Genomic DNA, 19,934 nt, shown 5'->3' with positions numbered 1-19,934 from the left:
GTGTTCCTCCGTCACTGGTTCAACCGAAGAGATTAAGGTCTAATGGACTTTAATCAAAGTGTTTCTCGTCTGAGAAACACTTCGTTTAAAGTCCATTCAGCCTTAAGAAAGGCCTGACCAAGTCCGAGTTAAGGTTTCGATCTTTTTGCGGTTTAAGGTGAGTTTTCTTTCTTTTCTTAGTTGTTTTTGGTTTGTTTGATTGTTGTAAGGGTCTGTTCGTTTTCTGTTTATGTCCTTGACCTCTATCAACTGTGCTTCAACCACTTCGCCTGAACCTCTGTTTGTTTGTCTAAATTCCCCCCCTCCTTTTCTGATAAGGCATTATGTATTTGTTTGTGCAAGTAGCTGATTTTCGAGTTTGGACTGACTAGTTGACTCCTCGAGTGTATTTCTGCTTAGTCAGTATAATGCGAACCATGTATCAATACTGTTTAAATGTTTGATTTTTGGCTACGATTGTGTATGTTAATACTAATATAGTCGAGTCGACATGTGTCGTCAATTAATTTCAACTGTCTGAGCATAGTAAATCGATTTGCTTCTGTTGAACATTTGTTGAAATCAATTCAGAACCAGTTTTGTTTACTTATAGCTGTTGATTTGGATCAGTCAATGTGAAAAGGATTGTTTATGTTTAAATTCTGAATTGGAAGGCATGTGCACTCGTGCACAGCATGTGCATTGGTGCACCTCATGTGCCTTGTGCACAGCCTGTTTTTCTGCATTAAGAAGCTTTTAAGTTTTAAACAATCTGACAGTATATGCTGTCAGATATATTCTACTGCCCATACTTGCTTTTAGATAATAAAATGAAAAGTTAAAGCCTGCCAAGGGAATGTCATGGGATTAATACTTAAATGGCTGAGTGGAAACTGAAAAGAAAGGGGCACATGGGAGGGGTATCTGATTAATTTAACAGGCTGTAAAAGGTTTGATTTTGAGGCTTATAAAAGGGAGGCACATTAAGAGATAGAGAGGCCATCAGTTGAAGGGGAGGGATTTTTTTTTGGATAATAGACAAAGGGGATAATACACAGGGAGACATTGATAGATACGCAGACATTTGGGAAGAAAAGAAAACACACACCCACTGTGAAGATAGAAAGAAAAGAGAGAGTTGACAAGAATAGAAAGAGAGCAAGAAAGAGAGAAAACAGACTAAGAAATCAGAAATTTGGTCTTGTTTGTCTGAAGTTCATTTATTGTCAATACGTTAGGCAGTGTTCTTTCTTCAATCGAGATTATTGTTAGTGTTCTGCTGCATTGGTATATTCCGGAATTGGACTGTCTGGAGTATCGCACTGTGTGCTGTTTCATCGAGTTGTTCTCCTTCAACTCTAGTTCCATCTCGCAACAGAATCCTTTCTGTTGTGCTGTTCTGATTGTTGCTGCTATCTTGCTCGCTATTGCTGCTGCATTTTGTCCTGCTGCTACTGTTAATTCTGCCTTTTTGGTTGCTGCTGATTCCCATCTTCTTCTCCTTCTCCTTTGCACTTTCAGCATTTTCAGGTACACATTTCAAGTCCCATATTGATGTAATTGGAATAGTCTGAAAGCATGAAATGAAAAAGGTTGAAGAAGTTCAAGCATTTGCTGTAATATTCATAGTACATTAACAGGCCTTGTGGAAATTGATTTAGCTCATGTTTCAATAGTTCAAAAGAGTATACTGATAGCCGACTGAGTTTCACCCTTTTGTATTTGGGCTCGATAATTGTCTGTTTAGTATAAGTATGCATATTTCGACTTTACACAATACCATTTTCTGTTTCATTTAGTTTTTTTTTAAGACTAGCCCATATAAGTTTGGTTAAGCTCAATACAAGAAATGCTCGGATTAAACGTTGTATTTCGCTAACTCGTATATGATAAATTAAAGCATTTTACTTCGCCAGTTATCCTTTAACCCAGTTCAAATAAGTTCAGTTAAGTTCAAATTAAGAAATGTTCGGATTAAGTATTGCATTTCATCTTATCTCATATGTAATCTTTTATTCGACCAAATCATTTTCGTAAAAGGCATGACGTCCTTTTTACCTTAAAAGTAATCAATCAAAATTGACAGGAGTTTGGTTTAAGCTGAAGTATATACTTCAATTAGCACACACACTTTCTTTTCTTCTATCTCTGGAAATAAAAATAATAGAAATGTAGTCACTGTAGGATACCCTTCTAAAAATAATAAGACAAGCCTCGCCAAATAAAAAAAAAAACAATTGCGGGGCCCTCAACAACTGACGATAATTATTTAGAATTCAAGATAGGCCATTTAATAAACTTCATGGCCTCCTACAAAGATAATAACGCGTTAGGTTCTGTTGGCGCGGTTTAATTAAATCACATTCTTAAATTCGGGTGCACATTGATGTGACCCAAATCCAAATCTCAACGAAGTCCAAATGTGTCGACAATCACGGGTGCATTGATTGTGACGTGGTTCGAGACGCATTTTCACGACGTTGCAATTCTGTAAAATAAATGATAATAACAAAAGCGGTTAAAACTTAATAAAAGCACATAAGTTACAACATGTATTTAAATCAGATATTTAGCTATTATAACAATTTAAGCGACCGTGCTAGAACCACGGGATTCGAGGGTGCCTAACACCTTCCCTCGGGTCAACAGAATTCCTTGCTTAGAATTTCTGGTTCGCAGACTTCATTTGGAAAAGTCGAAAATCTCCTCGATTTGGGATTCAAGATAAACCGGTGACTTGGGACACCAAAAGCCAAACCTTTTCCCAAGTGGCGACTCTGAATTAAATAAATAATCTCATTTCGAATATTTGTCACTTAAATTGAAAAAACTCCCCGCGCATCTTAACCCTTCGGGGCGGGCGCGCAAAACGGAGGTGTGACAACCGTATCAAGACCGGGACCACGAACTAATAGTCTCGGGCTAAGTGGGTCGGTTCCGGGCCTATGTGTGCCTAAGTGCGCCTGGCCTATTTTTAAAAAAAAAAAATTATCTAAGGCAATTTCTTGTAAATTATGTAGCTTATATATATATATATATATATATATATAGGGGCCTACGTGGGCCTGGTATTTTTTTTATCTAAAGCAATTTCTTATAAATTATATTATATAGTTGTGACTTAATATTTTTTAATTCAAAATATATTACCTTAGATAATTTACAAAAATTGTCTTATATAGTATATTGTCTTATATAAGATGTATATATAGTAGTATAGTATTATAGATACACTAAGTGTATAGTATATAAGCTATATTCGAATTTCGATATAACATTAGCTATATATATATATATATATATATTAAGACGAACTCGGTATCAAAGTTGAAAATTAAAGTTTACATTTAATACTTCAAATTAAAGTTCAATGCCTTCAACATAATACTTCAAATTAATCTAACAAACTAAAATATTAAGCATAATACGTCCAATAATTTTAAAATAACACAAATTGTCTTAAATCAACTTAAAATCTTAAATACAAATCTCTGGAGATCGCGCAAGACAACTTTTTATATGCCTCCTTAAACAGCCTGTGCCCTCCAACTTTGGACGATGAGTATAGACTCGACCACAGTTCTTGCACTTTATTATGTAAACTTATTCATTTTCTTCTACCACATTAAAATGTTCCAAAACAAATGGGCACAATCTAGAATCACCGGGCGTGATTTAACTTGAATTAAGAATTTGAGTTTGAGAAATGAGAGATGAGTGAAGACTTACTTCAATTTGAGTTTGAGAAATGAGAGAAATTGATAATTTTGTAAGAAAAATGAAAGAATGAGGGGGTATTTATAGTTGAAAATAGGGAAAAATATAATTATAAAAAGTTTGGGGTTAAAACAAAGTTGGGGGACTAAATGGCTATTTTAGAAAGCCCAAACGGCTATTTTTGCAGGCCAACAGTCATTTTTTAAATGTTGCAACGGCTAAAAAAAATTTGGAATTTTTTTTTAAAAACAAGTAGTCGTTGGGCCCGTTTGAGCCCGGGTAGGACCGGTTGAACCGACCCACTTAGCACCCGGTCCCGGGCCCAACGGTACCGGTCCTAACGGGCTTCTTCAAGGAACCAACCCACTTAGCAGGCCCACCTCCCCTGGTCCCGGGCTTAAACGGTTAGGCTCGTTTAGGCCCACTACCCATATGCGCTCACGGGCCTGGGCCGGGCCCGGGCCTAACCGGCCTACATGCCAGCCTTAGAAACAGCCTATCTATCCTCACAAGGTAGGGGTAAGGTTTGCGTATACACTACCCTCCCCAGACCCTGCAGTGTGGGATAATACTAGGTATGTTGTTGTTGTTGTTGTAAACAGTGAAAAATGGAAAAATATTTTCCGGGCGTCATACCAAACACACCCTTAGGGGTCGTTTGGTATGAGGTATAAGACGGTATAGTGCTGGTATAAAAATTTAATACCGCCTTAATACTTTGTTTGGTTAGCAAACCTGGTATAAGTTATCCCGGGATTAAAATTAGCATCGGGATAACTTATACCTTGTAAAGGGTGGGGTAATTAGTGTCGGGATAACTTATACTTTCTTCTTAAAAATTACGCAATTGTTATTTTTAATACAACATACCAAACAGTGGATAAAAAAGAATACCAGGATTACTAATCACAGCATAACTTATCCCAACATAAGCCGTATTCAAACCAAACGATCCCGCATAAGATGTATTCAAACCAAACGACCCCTTAATGTTTATACCAAACAAATTATGATTATAATATATGTATCTTTCATATAATATAAATATCATGGTTAAAGATATACTATCACTTTAATTTGTAACTTTTAAGATTATATTATTTGATTACTAATGGTATAAAAAATTAGTAAACATCGAGTAGTATACGTGCAAATAAGTATTTACCTTCCTCTAATTGTGCTGGTATTTCATATATATCCTTCTTCGAGTATTCCTTTTTCCCTTTCTTTTCACAAAACTAGGAATAATTTATATTCACGATTTAAGAGACACAAGCATGTAGTTAAGACATTCATTTTATAATCAATTAGAATCGAATTAATAAATAATCTGCTAGTACATACATGCTTACTAGATAATTCAATGATTACGCCCAATTAAATGGCATTTGCTTAGCTCCTTGTACTCCTATACACACAACTGCATATATTCAACACAATTAGGATCACAATAGCATTTCCTTTTTCAGTTTTTTTCTTTTCCTTTGAGATATTTTGCACGGTCATATACTTATATTTAAATTAAATCAGTTGATTCGTACACGTATGATGTAGATATGGTATAAACGTACGGTAATTCCACGTGGCCCATGCTAACCGAACGTTGCGTATGTATTATTATTATTATTTTTATTTTTTTTGAAAACTAAATGTTCTATTGTGAAAAAGAACGGTTATATAGATTCCACCCTGACATTTTAATTGATGGTCCGGTGCCGGGGCGGACCATATTAGGAAATCGGGCAAATTTATTTACTAATGCTATTCATAGGGATAAATTTAAAAGCAAATTACATTGGAGGATAAATGGAGACTATTTTTTGATAGTATAAGGATAAAGGGGCATTCGCATCTAGCTTTTTTTTTTGGTCAAGTTTTAACTTATACCTGCTTTACAAAAAAAATTGCAAACGTACCCACTTTTCGCGTACCTTCAGGCATACGGGCCTGAAGTAGCAAAACATTTTGCCTGAAATGTAGCATTTGGCCTGACTTGCAAACGCAATCACGCAAACTTCAGTTCATAGTGCAAATGGCAAACTTCAGTTCAATAAAACATCAGCATGCGTTGGCTGAAGTTTTTGTTTGTAATTGTTGAACTTCAGCATTCTAGTAGCTGAAGCTTTGTTCTGTATTGGCTGAACTTCAGCATGTTTTACTTGAAGCTTTGTTTTGTATTTGCTGATCTTCAGCATGTTTTAGCTGAAGCTTTGTTCTGTTTGTGATGAATTTCAGGGCTGAAGTTTGATTTGTATTTACTGAACTTCATCATTCTAGGAGCTGAAGTTTTTCTTTATATTTGCTGAACTCCAGCATTCTTAGAGATGTAGTTCTAAAACAACAATGGATTTAATAGATCATGATTAGCAGCGATTGATGCTGTTCATTTCAAAGATTAAAGCATGAAAAATAATTTCGACATAAAAATAAGTTACTACAGATAAATTAGAACCAAAAACCAATATGCCTTTAAAGTTACAATATCTAAGAGGTTAAATTATTGTGAATAAGACCAAACTGAACATAATGGGACAAGCAGATATATATGAATCGTCAGGCTAGAACGCACAACAATATCTCAATCTTCAACATTCAGAAAACGAAAGAGGAGGAGAAAGAGGCCTGAAGTTGTTTAAATAGTGAGTACAAGTTAAAACTTTTTTAAAAAGTGGGTATAGGTTAAATGGGGTGGACCAAAAAGGGTGCCCCGTGCAATTTATTAAAGGATAAATGTATGGGTGGACGTTCGAGCAGTTTGAATTGGATATGAAAATTTCAGTTTGGATTTTCGATTTTCGGATTGAAAAAATGACCATCAAAATCCAATCCAAATAAGCTCGGATTGCATCGGATTTTTTAAGTTCGGTTTCGTGTTAATCGGTTTGGATATTTTGGATTTTCGGTTTTGAGCTTATAAGTTTAGATGTTTCTTCTATTTACAAAAATGAATATCCAAATTAAGTACATTTATCTTAAATTATTTGAAAAGTTCATTCTCACCGCAATCATCCAAATAAAGTATTCAAGTAATGAATTATTATCATGAAAATGCAACATAGACATTAATAGTAAAACCATGTCCATATAGAAATAGTAAAACCATGTCCAAATAGAAAGTATTGTGATAGTAACTTAGTAGTAATTAATATTAAATATCTGAGATGTGTAGGGTATTAAACGTATTACTATTGGCATATGGATAATGGACCAAATGTAAAGTAAAAAAAAAACTCGAATTTTCGAATATCCAAAAATTTGAAGTACCAAATCCAATATCCAATCTGAAATCCAAAAATTTTAAAAACCAAATCCAAACCAAAAATCTAAAAAACTCGGATTTCGGGTTTGCCCAAACTATGCCCACCCCTAGATAAATGTGACCTATTTCGCCTATATACTAAATAAGCATTATTTAGGGCGAAGTGTAACAATAGCCATTTTTAAGTCCGCTATTTAAAATATATTCACAATTCACAATGTATTTAAAGATTTGTCAATTCACCCAAACTTCAGGACTAAGTATCCTGAATTTGGAAATTCAAGACCTAGTGCCCTGAATTTTTGAGCTGCTAATTTGAAATCCAGGACTAAGTGTCCTGAATTTCTGAACTACTAATTTAAAATTCAGGACCTAAAATTCGAACTTTTGGACACAATTTTCGAACTTTAAGACACGATGTCTTGAAGTTTGAATTTTGAGGTTTAAACTCTAGGATTTCAAGACTAAGTATCCTGAATTTGGAAATTCAGAACTTAGTATCCTGAATTTTTGAGCTGCTAATTTGAAATTCAGGACATAAGATTCGAATTTCATGACACACTTTTCGAACTTTAGGATACATTGTCCTGAAGTTTAAATTTTGAGGTTTAAACTCTAGAACGCCGTGTCCTGAAGTTTAAGCGAAATTGGCTAATTTTTAAATACATTGTAAACTGTGTATATATTTAAACATGCTTAAAGGTGGCTACGTGATATCATTTCCACCATTATTTAAAACGAAAAATCGTTCTTTACTCTTTTTTTTTTTTAAAGGAGTAAACCGATTTCGCGAGAGCCCATGCACATTACAAATGCTATCAGTACTTTTTTTTTTTTTTTTGATTAATCAGTAATGTCTATGAAAAGTTTCTGACTACAGTATGTCGTGCAATGTTTCTCATCCTGGTAAAACTTGTATGTGGTTTCTATAATTAGGTCAAAAGCTCATGTTAAACGTGAACTGAGCATCAAAATTTATACTTGACCTCAAAAACTAAAAGGAAGATCTTACGGAAGATTAAGTCTGCTAAGCCACTGGTGCTTCAGAAACAAGGCATACGAAAATTGCCCAAATATAACATGAATGTTATAAATATATATATTATATTATGAATGTTCATTTAGTATTTCGTTGTAAATAAGCTTCCTGAAGAAGCTTATCATTTAGGTACTCTGTTATGGATAAATATTACCCCCGGGCAGAAGATTATCTATATTTGGTACAGCTTACAAGAAGCTTACACAGCAGGTTGCAGTAGCAGCTTGCAGTAGCAGCTTACAAGCATTACACAGCAGCTTGCAGTAGCAGCTTACACATCAGCTTCCTTTCTTCTATAAATAGAGGAGATTTCAGTTCATTATGTACATGAAGTTGAAGTTGAATAATAAATCTCTCTCTCTCTACTTGTCTTCGGTTTCTTTACTTTAAAGTCTTTATTTTATAACACGTTATTAGACTCTGCCATTTTGAGCACTTCAAATTTAATTTCTATTTCAGTGTTTATCTTCTATGTAAGGCGACGCTCTTACATCCGTGGTTAGATCTTGTTCATTTCGAGCATCATAAGGAAGATTATATCCTTGAGGTGGTGAGCTTTTCTTCTTGGCGGTAGAGATGTGAATATCACTCACGTCTGGAGTGGCCAAATTTGTGTAAAGTAACTTGAGTCTTTTGCTTATATTTGGTTTAATATCTTTATCATTGCTTGCTTGGTTATATGCTACGTATACAGTACCTATTTTGGTATTTATTTTCTTCATCCTAATTATCTTAATAAAGGATTATAAAGTGGATAACATTGTTAGATCCACTTAAACTCCAGCAGAGTTTGCAAGAAACATATAACCACCAGAAGTGGTTATGTTTTGTATATCTCATTGTAACTAAATTTTGTTAACCACCAGAAGTGGTATATGCCTATAACCACCAGAAGTGATAATATAGGCTTTCTATGGTTACAATTGAAGATAAGTTAGAGACAATTTCTCTACTTTACTTGCACGCCTCGATTTGCTCCTGAAGTAGCAATATCTTAAAAGAGGTTCTAAGCCGTCACATAATTTGGTGTGATTAATTCACGTTCAAATAACTATGTTTTGTTCCTTGAAGGATGAGAACTTTTGATAAATATTAATCCATTCCTGAAGTAAATGTTACAATATTAATAAAGCTCGTAAATATGAACGCGCTTTTGATGTGAATATATTACAACTCACCTCCAGAAGAGGTAATATGATTGAGGGAATATATACTCAATATTTCGTATTTTAAATTTGCTCCTGAAGAAGTAACACAATTGAAATTATCTTCTGGAAAATATTATGAAACTGTGTCTTTCTGTGCTTAAACAAAATAATAAGCTATTCAAAGTTATTTTTGAAGCACATTTTCCTTCCCTTGAGTGAATGAAGAAATATCACAACTCACCTTCTGAAGAGGTAGAATAACAAAGGATATAAATTTTATTTTTGTGGCATAAAGATCATTGCCGCACGTACCCGTTGTACGTAAAGTATCTTGAATAATTTTATTAAATATCATTCTAAGGCAAAAAGCATTCTAAGAATGCTTTGTACTACAACCATATTAATGTGTTATGGTTAGTTATCGAGTTCCCTGAAGGAAATAACAACTCATGTATCTTTCCCTGAAGGATGTAATGATTATGTGGTTGTCGCTTTGCTATAAAATATTTAGATGTTAATGGCGTTTCTCCCTGAAGGAGATATTTGTCACAAAGTTGGTGGTAAAAATACTGAAATTCTTAATTTCTTACATTTATAAATTTAGAATTGTCTTTATAATGTTTATTTTATTATGATTTTCTCTCATGATACCAGAAGTGTCTGAGCAATATTTGATAGTACAAAATATATCAACAACTCCTGAAAAGCTAACTGTTTGTCTAGAAGACACATGACACCATTAGTGTCTGATAAATATTATATTGTGGATAATAAATGAAGGCTCTCGAAGAATTTATATACAAATATGTCATTCATATTTATGGATTTGGTCAAAACATATGTTGTAGTAAACCTGAAGTTTACTAATACAAATGACTATCATATTGAGACTACAAATGATTGGAAGATTGAAAATCCTCATGTTTCCACAATCATAGGGGATAAAATAATATGTATGTGAGAAGTTACCCGCCTTATTCTTCAATTTTGTACTATATCATTTATCAGAGTAAACCAGAAGTTTACTAATGCAAAAGCAATCACAATAAATCAGAAGTTTACTAATGCAAAAGTTTATGTCATAATAAACCAGAAGATTACTAAGAGATAGCACATGTCATGATAAACTTGAAGTTTTCATTTGCCATTTTTAAATGAGCTATTTGAGAATTCAGATAAGCATATACTGAAGAACTAGAAGATTCTTCAAGAATTCTCTTGTGTTGCTTGTTCTCATAATAAATTGGTTATACCGGCTAAAGTTGGGACTAAGACCCCTGAATTCTGGAATATATAAAAAGTGAATATGGGCCCGTTCACCTATCATGTGAACCACTTATAGATGCATATATAAGATGGTTACATGTGTGTTCATTGTCAACCTGCAGTTTGGCATTTGAAATTGCTTTTCTCAACCAAGAGAAAAACTTTCAGATTATGAAATCAAGACAGTTCATCTTGATAATTCTGGTTTACATCTAAGCTGGTTTAGCATTGAATACCTCCTATTAATGGCTAAACCATTGCTTATGAGAACAAAGCTTCATGTGTTGGTCTAAGATTTTCTAAATTACATATAGCAGCACTTGTATGCATCAGACCAACAATATATGATAAGTCCTCCCCTCTCAATTGGTTTAGGATCAGAAACTAAATATTTTTACTATCTTTTGATGTGTGGTATATGATTAATTTCTCCATCACATTGCACAAATATATGTTTCCCAAAGAAGATTGGGAATATATGTTAGTTTTCTAATATTTGGGGGATGGAATAAACAGCTGAAAAATATGCTATATGAATCGAATTATCATTAATATGATCCTCACTTAGAAGATAATTCAAGTCAAATGCCAGAAGCATTTGTTGATCCAAAATCAAATATCATATTTCAGCTGCAAATACTCCTATTAAAAATTTAAAGTCCCTGAAGGATAGAGTTTACTGTACGCATGAAACGTGGTAGACCAATCGTTTCCATAGGTAACAATCCTTGAAAAATGATAAGGAGCTAATGATCAAATGATCATAATGAGGAGGAAATGAGCTCTAGAAGAGCCCACAACATAATATTTCATGAAACTCCAAAAGAAGGTCAGGTACCTGAATATAAAGAAAGTGATGAGATCTCAACAAGTTATGTCTCTTGTGAACCGATACAAAATAATCGTCGACGACATATTTGATACAATATAGTGCATAATATTGTAAAAGATTGTAAGGATCGGACCTGTAGTCCAGATACCTGAAGATGTCATGCCATTTAAATGTAAGTCATAACATATATGACTCATTTGATTAAATGATCCCTGAAGGATTTAAAATGCTTGAAGCATATAATTCAAAGTCTCAGAAAATGTACTCGATCAAATTATAAATATCGTTGTACGGTTTAAAGCAATCTGGGTGTCATTGGTATTATCGCCTCAGTGAATATTTGCTGAAAGAAAGTTACATATATAATGTTATTTGACCATGTATTCAGAATTTACTATACTTGCTGTTTATGTTGATGACATAAATCTTGTTGGAACTCCAGAAGAGCTCCAAAAGGTAATTGAATATCTTAAGAAAGAATTTGTGATGAAAGATCTTGGAAAGACAAAACTTTATCTTGGTCTGCAAATTGAACATTTAGCATACGGGATCTTTATCCATCAATCTGTCTATACAGCAACAGTGTTAAAACGCTTTTACATAGACAAGGCCCACCCATTGAGTACATCAATGGTTGTTCGATCACGTGAAGTGGATAAGGATTTGTTCCAACCTCCAGAAGAGGATGAGGAACTCCTTGGTCCCGAAGTACCCTATCTCAGTGCAATTGGTGTACTAATGTATCGTGCTAATGCTACAATGCCTGACATAGCATTTTTAATGAGGCAACTTGCAATGTATATTATTAGTGTACTCTTTTTTCTTGACTAGAATTTTTTTCCACGGGTTTTTCCTAGTAAGGTTTTAACGAGGCACATAATAATGAACATCCAAGGAGGAATATTTTGAAAATATTTTTGTGGATGTCCATTTATTACTCCGCTGTAGATAATCTTCCTGAAGAAGATTATCCATTTAGTACTCCATTGAAGTTTTCTACAAGCATGCAGCTGATGCAGGCAGGTTGCAAACAACTCAATGAAATGACTTGTAGCAGCTTCTTGGTTTGATGAGATTAATTTAAATCGATCTGAAATAGTGGTGGATAATATTCTCTACAAATTCAACTTTTGAGAAGATGGTATACAAGATTGGAATGTGGAGACTCGAATATTTGAAATAAGGTTTTCATCATGGGGAGTAAAATACGCGATGCACCCTTTTTTCCTTACTAAGGTTTTTTCCCACGGGGTTTTCCTTATAAGGTTTTTAATGAGGCACCTAGCAATGCGTATTAATAAATATGTGTACTCTTTTTCCTTCACTAGGATTTTTTCTCATGGGATTTTTCCTAGTAAGGTTTTAATGAGGCATATTATCTTTTAATGAACATCCAAGGGGGAGTTATAAATAAATATATATATATATATAGTACTCCGTTGTAAATAAGCTTCCTGAAGAAGCTTATCATTTCGGTACTCCGTTATGGATAAATATTACCCACGGCAGAAAATTATCTATATCTGGTATAGTAGCAGCTTACAAGCAACTTACAAGAAGCTTACACAGCAGCTTGCAGTAGCGGCTTACAAGCAACTTACACAGCAGCTTGCAGTAACAGCTTACACAACAACTTCCTTTCTTCTATAAATAGAGGAGATTTCAGTTCATTATGTACATGAATTTGAAGTTGAATAATAAATCTCTCTACTTGTCTTCGATTTCTTTACTTTAAAGTCTTTATTTTATAACAGTGAACAAATTTAGGAGCAAGCGAGAAACAGCTGCTGCGATACTGCAACCGTCTAGTATTTGTTCTGCCAAACACCTATTATCCCACTATAAAATTCTGTAAATTTCATCTCTTAAAAGTAATGCAAAACATTGACATTAAAATTACCTTTAAACTTGGGAGGTTTCTAATTGATCGGAAGCATCCCCCTAAACATTACGCAGTTTCAACTCTACATGATACTTCAAACCCTCCAAAGTTAAAGGGATCGAATACAGATTGAGCCTCAGCAAAATGCAGCGACGATACCAAGCTCATGCACAAAAAACCAAAATATGCATTTCACGAAACAAGTATAGCATATGACAGCAATTCAAATGAATTTGTTAGCTTGACACATATCACAGGAACAATTTCAAATCCAAACACCAATTAAATTTGGCTGTAGGATGCACAGTAATGTCATTTTCATCGTTCAAGCCGAACACACTTCCTGAGACGAATCTACACAGACAATCTCAGCACACACATTTTCAATTTCAATTATAGCTGCCATTCAGCAAGGGGTCTATACAAATCCCCAGTCCATTCAGCAAGGGGTCTACTCATTTCCAGCTTTCTTTTGATAATAGAATGACGCACCAAATCCTTCGAAAGATCACTTCTGATAGCCAGGAGGAGGATAACCAGCAGGTGGATAGGCAGGAGCTGGATAACCTTGTTGAGGAGGAGGTTGACCATAAGCTTGTTGAGGAGGTGGTTGACCATAAGCTTGCTGAGGAGGTGGTTGACCGTAAACTGCCCCATACACTGGAGGAGGATATCCAACAGTTGGTGGGTAAGGCTGATCTAGCCGTGACATGTGCTGCACCGGTGGCACTGCCATTGGTTGAGGACCAAACTTGCCATCTCTCTTGTCCATTTCAACCTTATGTTGTGTCTGCAATGCTCATCAACCACAGTAACCTCAGATGTAAACTATTAACTAGGAAACAATTAGCTACTTGCTGCAGAAAGCTTATAAGCACCAGATACTTGTAAGTTCAATTTCTTCTTCTTTAGATGAGTAACCTCGGCTTTTAACTTCATATTATCATGAATTGTTTTTACCACATCAACCATAGTAAAATTTTTTGCTCATATCTATATGAGAAGCATTTCATGTTTGATACATTCATTTAAGTTTCTTGCTTACCTGCATACAGGCACAAACCCTGCAACCAAGAAGATGCAGCATATTTAGGAACAAAATTTTGAAATATTATAAAAAAAGATAATATGCACGAATAGAGCGAATATAGAGAAGCTTACGTGCAGTAGACCATGTCAGACAAACATGATAGCAACTGAGAAGCTTCCTGGATCTCCTCGCTTCCAACAATCATAGCCACAATTGAAAATATGCAAGCAAGTTGTTGGAGGCAGAACATGAAACCCTAGGAAGAAGGAAAAAATGTGTTTAACCAAATGGCTAATACATTTACTTAAAAACCAGTGAAAATGCGAACTAGGAGAGAGAGTTTACAATGATGCAATTATCACATTGCGTTGTTTGTATGTTGAACTCATCTTGCAACAAGAAGCGGGTTGAAGCAACTGAGTTTCCAAAGCAAAGAAAAACCTGGTAGTTTTAAATAACGATTAGCTGACCATCGCATCAGAACATTAAAACAGACTTTTTATAAAGCTGCAGTACCATCAAGGCAATTAATAACGTTATACTTGTAGCTATGAGACCTGGGAAATGCACCACAGGCACTGCTATCCAAAAGGTAACCTTACTGATATTCTAAGGAGATTGAAAATCAAAATGGCACGCACAGTGTCTCCAACATAGTACATACAGCCAACCAAAATAGGTAGATACCACAGGATATGATAAGGTTTGAAGTCCTTTCTGTGTACATTCAGAGATTATTGACAACAATTAGAAAATGCTTGCAACAGGGCGCATATCAGAGTCAAATAGAGACATGTATAAGAGAACGACAATATCTTGATTACTCAACAATCATCACTGTAGAGTTGCTTCACCCACATAAAATAGTGTTTAGCAGATGGGGTGAAGTTTTTTAGCCGTTTCATTTCACCAACTTTAATGTTAGCAAGTACAAAAATTGCCCATTAAATTGGAATTTCCTATTGACCATCTAATTCTTTTCAACCCATTTAACAGTGAATGAAAGAATCTACCCTTGCATCTGATGCTATGTTAGTTTACTATCTAACTTTAGCCATGAGAGAGAAATCTAATGACTATGCAGCAAAACATCAGATTCAACTCCTTGCTTCCAAAGAATATAAAATCATTTTAAACAAATATTGCACAGGTAAATATATAAAAGAGGAAAAAGAAAATGTATTGAAGCCTTGATTTTGACACTACAAGAGAATTTCATTTTATATTTATCTAGTAGGATAGGGAAAGTAACAATTCTCCTAAGAATATTCTAGAATATCATATAGAATATCCTACAATTTTTTCCTATCTAAATATGAATTTAGCAAAATGTTAACCTATAATTGCACTATAATTTTTATAATATAACACACCCCACAATCTCAAATAGCGGAAACCAACTTGAGTTTGCTCTTTTCAGTAAGAGAAAGTTGCTTCCAAAGTCCTGCAGGAGAAACTGCAGGATCCTAAGTTGCTTCTGGAATGGTTGTCAGAAAAAGAGAAGAGAGCACAGTTTCCTGAAGAAAACTGGAGCGGCTCCGTTCATCTGCAGAAGAGAGGGATGGTGTCGATTGTGGCTAAGGGAAGAGGGCATTATGTAGGCTGACAACCTTTCCTAGGTTGTTTCGAGGGCACCAATCACCTAAGAAATGAGAAATATGAGATGAGCCGCATCGGATGCCTAAGAAGAGATGACTAGTGCAAAACACCAGAAGAAGAGAGGAGCAGTATCGAACACCGGAAAAAGACCGGAGAGTGTCGATCACCAGAAAGATGAGCGGCACCAGAAAGAGGGGAACGCACTGGTCAGAGATAAAAGAGGACCCGCACAACTTGTCGAAGAGATGACCAGAGCCGACCATCACAACAAGCAGCTAAGCCAATCACTAGGAAAGAGGAGGAAATTGACAGCCAAGGCAGACAACGTACAACTGTCTGCTGGTAGGCTAAGGTTATGAGTCTACCAAGATCATAGAGACTCAGATACCATGTAAAGAAATTAAAGAGAGAAGAAGAGATGTATGGAGCTCCTTATATGAAGTCTTAAATCTTAATCAAGAATAACAAAGGGCATCCCAGTGCACAAAGTATCCCGCGTTCACGCAAGGTCCGAGGTAGGGCTGCATGCCAAAGGGCAATGATGTAGAAAGCCTATCCTAATGCAAACATTAATGGCTGCTTCCACGGTTCGAACCTGCGACCTATAGGTCACACGGAGACTACTTTACTGTTGCTTCAAGGCTCCCCTTCAATCAAGAATAATAAATATACTTAACAATGTTATAGCATTTTAAAATATCACTCGATATTCTCCTATTAAGATACAATGGATTTAGACCGTTTTAACATATACTTACAATAATTCTCTTGATATGTTAGCAGTAAATGCAAAAATAAAGTGAACCAACTTTCTAATTACCTCAGTTGCTAAACAAAATTCAGGACAACGACTTTCTCCACATCGACCACTGCAGGGCATATAACCCGCACAACATGTATACCTGTGACGCCACAGAAAATTTCGTTATACCAAAGCTAGCACCATCAGAAATTGATTAAAGATAAAATGCTTTACCTTGTCATATCACCATAGAGAGCCCGTTTCCGAAGCAAATATGAAGCACATGGTGCACTGTTATTTGAAATTTAGTAATGCAAGTTACATAACATACTAAAAGGACTTCTTTTTTGAAGTAACAAGAAGAAAAAAATATTACATAATAGAAGAACAAATATAGCAGGAATCCAGTTTCAAATGTTATCAAGAAATATCTTGGTATCAAAACGCAATACCACATGCATTGGGGGACATCCCTTGGAATTGATCACGAACCTAATGAGTGATCTTTTCTTTTATTAGAACTTCTCGATTACATGAATGCTAGTGTATCCAACAGCTAGATAAGTGTTACAAGACAAAATTGAAAAGCACCAGCAAAACTGGGATTAAAGCCAAATACCATCACAAAATCAGAGGAAAACATCCTTCACTATTAAATATTGCAGCAATCACTCATAAACCCTTAAAACCAAGATAGTTTCCAGTAAATCAGGTCCCTCTTTTGACAACAGCAGCAACCCCTCCCTCGCTTTCCTTACCGAATCAAATCAGAAAAATGTGGTTCCAAAGCTAGTCTACAATTTGTAAACACAAATACTAATGGTGATTAACTAACTTGCACCATCTTTTACAGTATTTCTCTTTTAACTCTCTGCATTTGATTAACAAGACAGGCATGAGCGATTGCACACATGCAACCAGGTTGCAAGCAGAGAGATAATACAGGCTACCAGCCGAGTCAGAAAATAAACATTCTTCCCTTTCTTTCCCCCGATTCAACTGCTGTATATACTTGAATCATTTGGTGCATCACTTTGCTGACATTAGGAAGAATACAACTGATATAACTTTGACGGGAGTACACAGAAACCCAATTTCTAGAGTAAGGAATGTGATAACCAGACTACCAGCTGAAAGGAATAGTACTTTCATCATCTCTCATAGTACATTCAGCCACACGTGGTATCCCTCTACTTGGATGTGTAAAGCTTTTCCTCACCTATCACGCAACTAGCCAACGATCAATTGCATTTTCTACTATTACGAATTTCATTAACCAAATTCTGCAGATGTGGTCTTTAGGGGTCGTTTTTTGAGATATAAGAATAACAATCATTGTATCAAAGCTTGCATTGTTTAATCCCTTGATTGGTCTTTAGGGGTCGTTTTTTGAGATTTAAAAATAACAATCATTCTTTTGTTTAAAAAAAAAAACTAATAAGGAAAGAGGGCCATATAGAATGAAACAGAGGGAGTACAATCAGTTTATTATAATTTGTACATATCCTGTCCGCGAACCAAACGACCCAGGATTTAATAGGAACAGGTACAACTCTAAACCAAATCCAGCTTATCTAACAGATAAACATAACTATCTAAATTGAAGTCTTCACCCCACAACTTTTTCTAAGCATCCAATCCAACTCAAGTCCAAGGAAAGGACAAGAACTAAGTCAAAGCATCACAAATCCTATCAGCAAAACACTCATTCCTTCGAAATCAACAATCAAAACATAAAATTCTCCAGCTTAACGATACACTACCAAAAAAATTCAGTCCCAAGACGAAATCACACAAATTGCAGCAAATAAAGCATAGATCAATAGATCAAATCAACAACATCAGATTTACTTTTTTAAAAAAACATACACATAAGACATACTTACCACCACAGGGAAAAACAGCAATCTGCAAACAAAAAAACATATAAGAAAAACACGTACATTAACTGGAATTAAATACAGAAAATCTGAGAGAGAAATTTACAAGGAGTGTCAGCTTGAATAGTGTGCATAAGATCAGTGTGCCAGAGATTACGATAGTTCTGGCGAACCTGCATCTTATTCAAATACTCCTGCGACGCCATATCTGCGAATACTGCTGAAGATTGAGAGAAACAGTAAAATCAGAAACCCTAAATAATAATCTACTTTGTTAATGAATGAATGGGAACAAGAGTTTTTTGCGAATGAGAACTGAGTCAATTATATTGTCGATAAAAACGAAACTGACAGGTCTTCGACCGTTGACCGAACAAAAAAGTTAGAAAACGCTAAGGAAGTTTTCTGTACCAGTTGGCAATGACGTTCGAAGTGGTTTTGAAAATTCAAACCGTGAAGACGACGTTCTCTTTCTCCCCTTTCTCTTTGCTTCCCTTTTTTTGCTTTTTTAAGTCAAAAGTAATTGGGACAAAGAACAATGGAAAAGCCGAAAAGCAAGTGGCTGAAAGTAAAGTCTGTATAGTGAAGGAAAAGGTAAAAATAAAAACAATTTCTTGTTTGTTTGTAAAAGGTGTTTTTAGAAAAGGATAATGTCATAAATAGCCAGATTTACACATGGTTATTCAAAAATAACCATAGTTTTAAAAGTAATCGAAATTTAGCCATTTTTCATATAAAGATAAATCTTAATAAAAACACTATTCAAAATCCGGAAAAATACTCCAGCATAATATATTGGCGTTCCAGTATATTATACTGGAACTCCAGTCTAATATATTGGAGTTCTAGTTATATCGGTCCAGCATAATATACTTGAGTTTGGAGCACTGGTGCTCCAGTCTCTAGTATATTATACTGGAGCCAGTGAAGATACCGGTCCAGCATAATATGCTGGAAGTTCATACACAGGTGCACCGAACTCTTGTATATTATGTTGGATTGGTCTCTATTGCAACAAAATAGTGGCTATTTTTCAATGACTTGGCAAATGCTGGCTATTTTTGAATGACCAGTCCGAAAATTAGCTAGACCGTGCTATTTTAACCATAAATCATAATACTCCTCCCCACCATCATGGGTGACTCTAAAATTGTAACTAAGAGCCTGTTTGGCCATAAAATAAATTTCTCTTTTTTTTCAAAAAAATTATTATTTTTTCGGAATCCATGTTTGGCCATAAAAATTTTAATTTTCAATTGAAGATGAATTTTAGAAGTTTTCGAAATTCCAAAATATTCCAAAAAGTTATTTTTCAAAAATTTCACTTCAAATCACTTACAAAACTCAAAAACAACTTCAAATTGTATTCATGTCCAAACACAGCTCTAATTTTCAAAGACCATTTTCATTTGAAAAACTATTTTTTCGGGAATTTCACAATTCTTATGTCCAAACGCCCACTAAGAATAGTAAAATAAGAAGTTTTAAAGTTAAGTTATTTTTAAATATAAACAAATGTCACTTTTTTCAAAGTAGAAAATATTGTAAGTTGTATTATAAA

At 34.9% G+C, this 19,934-nt stretch overlaps 1 protein-coding gene across 2 annotated transcripts; it reads right to left on the bottom strand.

The window, feature by feature from the left end:
* Nucleotides 1-13,289: 13,289 nt before the first annotated feature.
* LOC104244885 (uncharacterized) lies at nt 13,290-18,922 on the bottom strand. Of its 2 annotated transcripts, none has more exons than XM_009800403.2 (9): nt 18,785-18,922; nt 18,480-18,593; nt 18,380-18,401; nt 16,728-16,784; nt 16,572-16,653; nt 14,498-14,593; nt 14,284-14,408; nt 14,168-14,186; nt 13,290-13,912 (listed from the first exon to the last, which is right to left on the bottom strand). In XM_009800403.2, the coding sequence occupies exons 2-9, from the start codon at nt 18,577-18,579 to the stop codon at nt 13,631-13,633; spliced, it is 783 nt and encodes a 260-aa protein (XP_009798705.1). In that variant the 5' UTR covers nt 18,580-18,593; nt 18,785-18,922; the 3' UTR covers nt 13,290-13,630. The 2 variants fall into 2 exon arrangements, with proteins under 2 accessions (XP_009798705.1, XP_009798706.1); XM_009800404.2 differs by having other exon boundaries at nt 18,480-18,590; nt 18,785-18,889.
* Nucleotides 18,923-19,934: the final 1,012 nt, after the last annotated feature.

Source organism: Nicotiana sylvestris, chromosome 10 (genome assembly GCF_000393655.2).
Source record: "Nicotiana sylvestris chromosome 10, ASM39365v2, whole genome shotgun sequence".
NCBI classification, from domain to species: Eukaryota; Viridiplantae; Streptophyta; class Magnoliopsida; order Solanales; family Solanaceae; genus Nicotiana; species Nicotiana sylvestris.
This window is presented reverse-complemented; position numbering and strand designations above follow the sequence as displayed.

Bases quoted from the DNA above. Each gene is read 5' to 3' on its own strand.
- LOC104244885 (XM_009800403.2), bottom strand. From the start codon at position 18,579: ATGGCGTCGCAGGAGTATTTGAATAAGATGCAGGTTCGCCAGAACTAT. The intron at 18,402-18,479 runs GTAAATTTCTCT...TTTTGTTTGCAG, and splicing joins TATTCAAGCTGACACTCCTT to ATTGCTGTTTTTCCCTGTGG. The intron at 16,785-18,379 runs GTAAGTATGTCT...TTCAAATAACAG, and splicing joins TGCTGTTTTTCCCTGTGGTG to TGCACCATGTGCTTCATATT.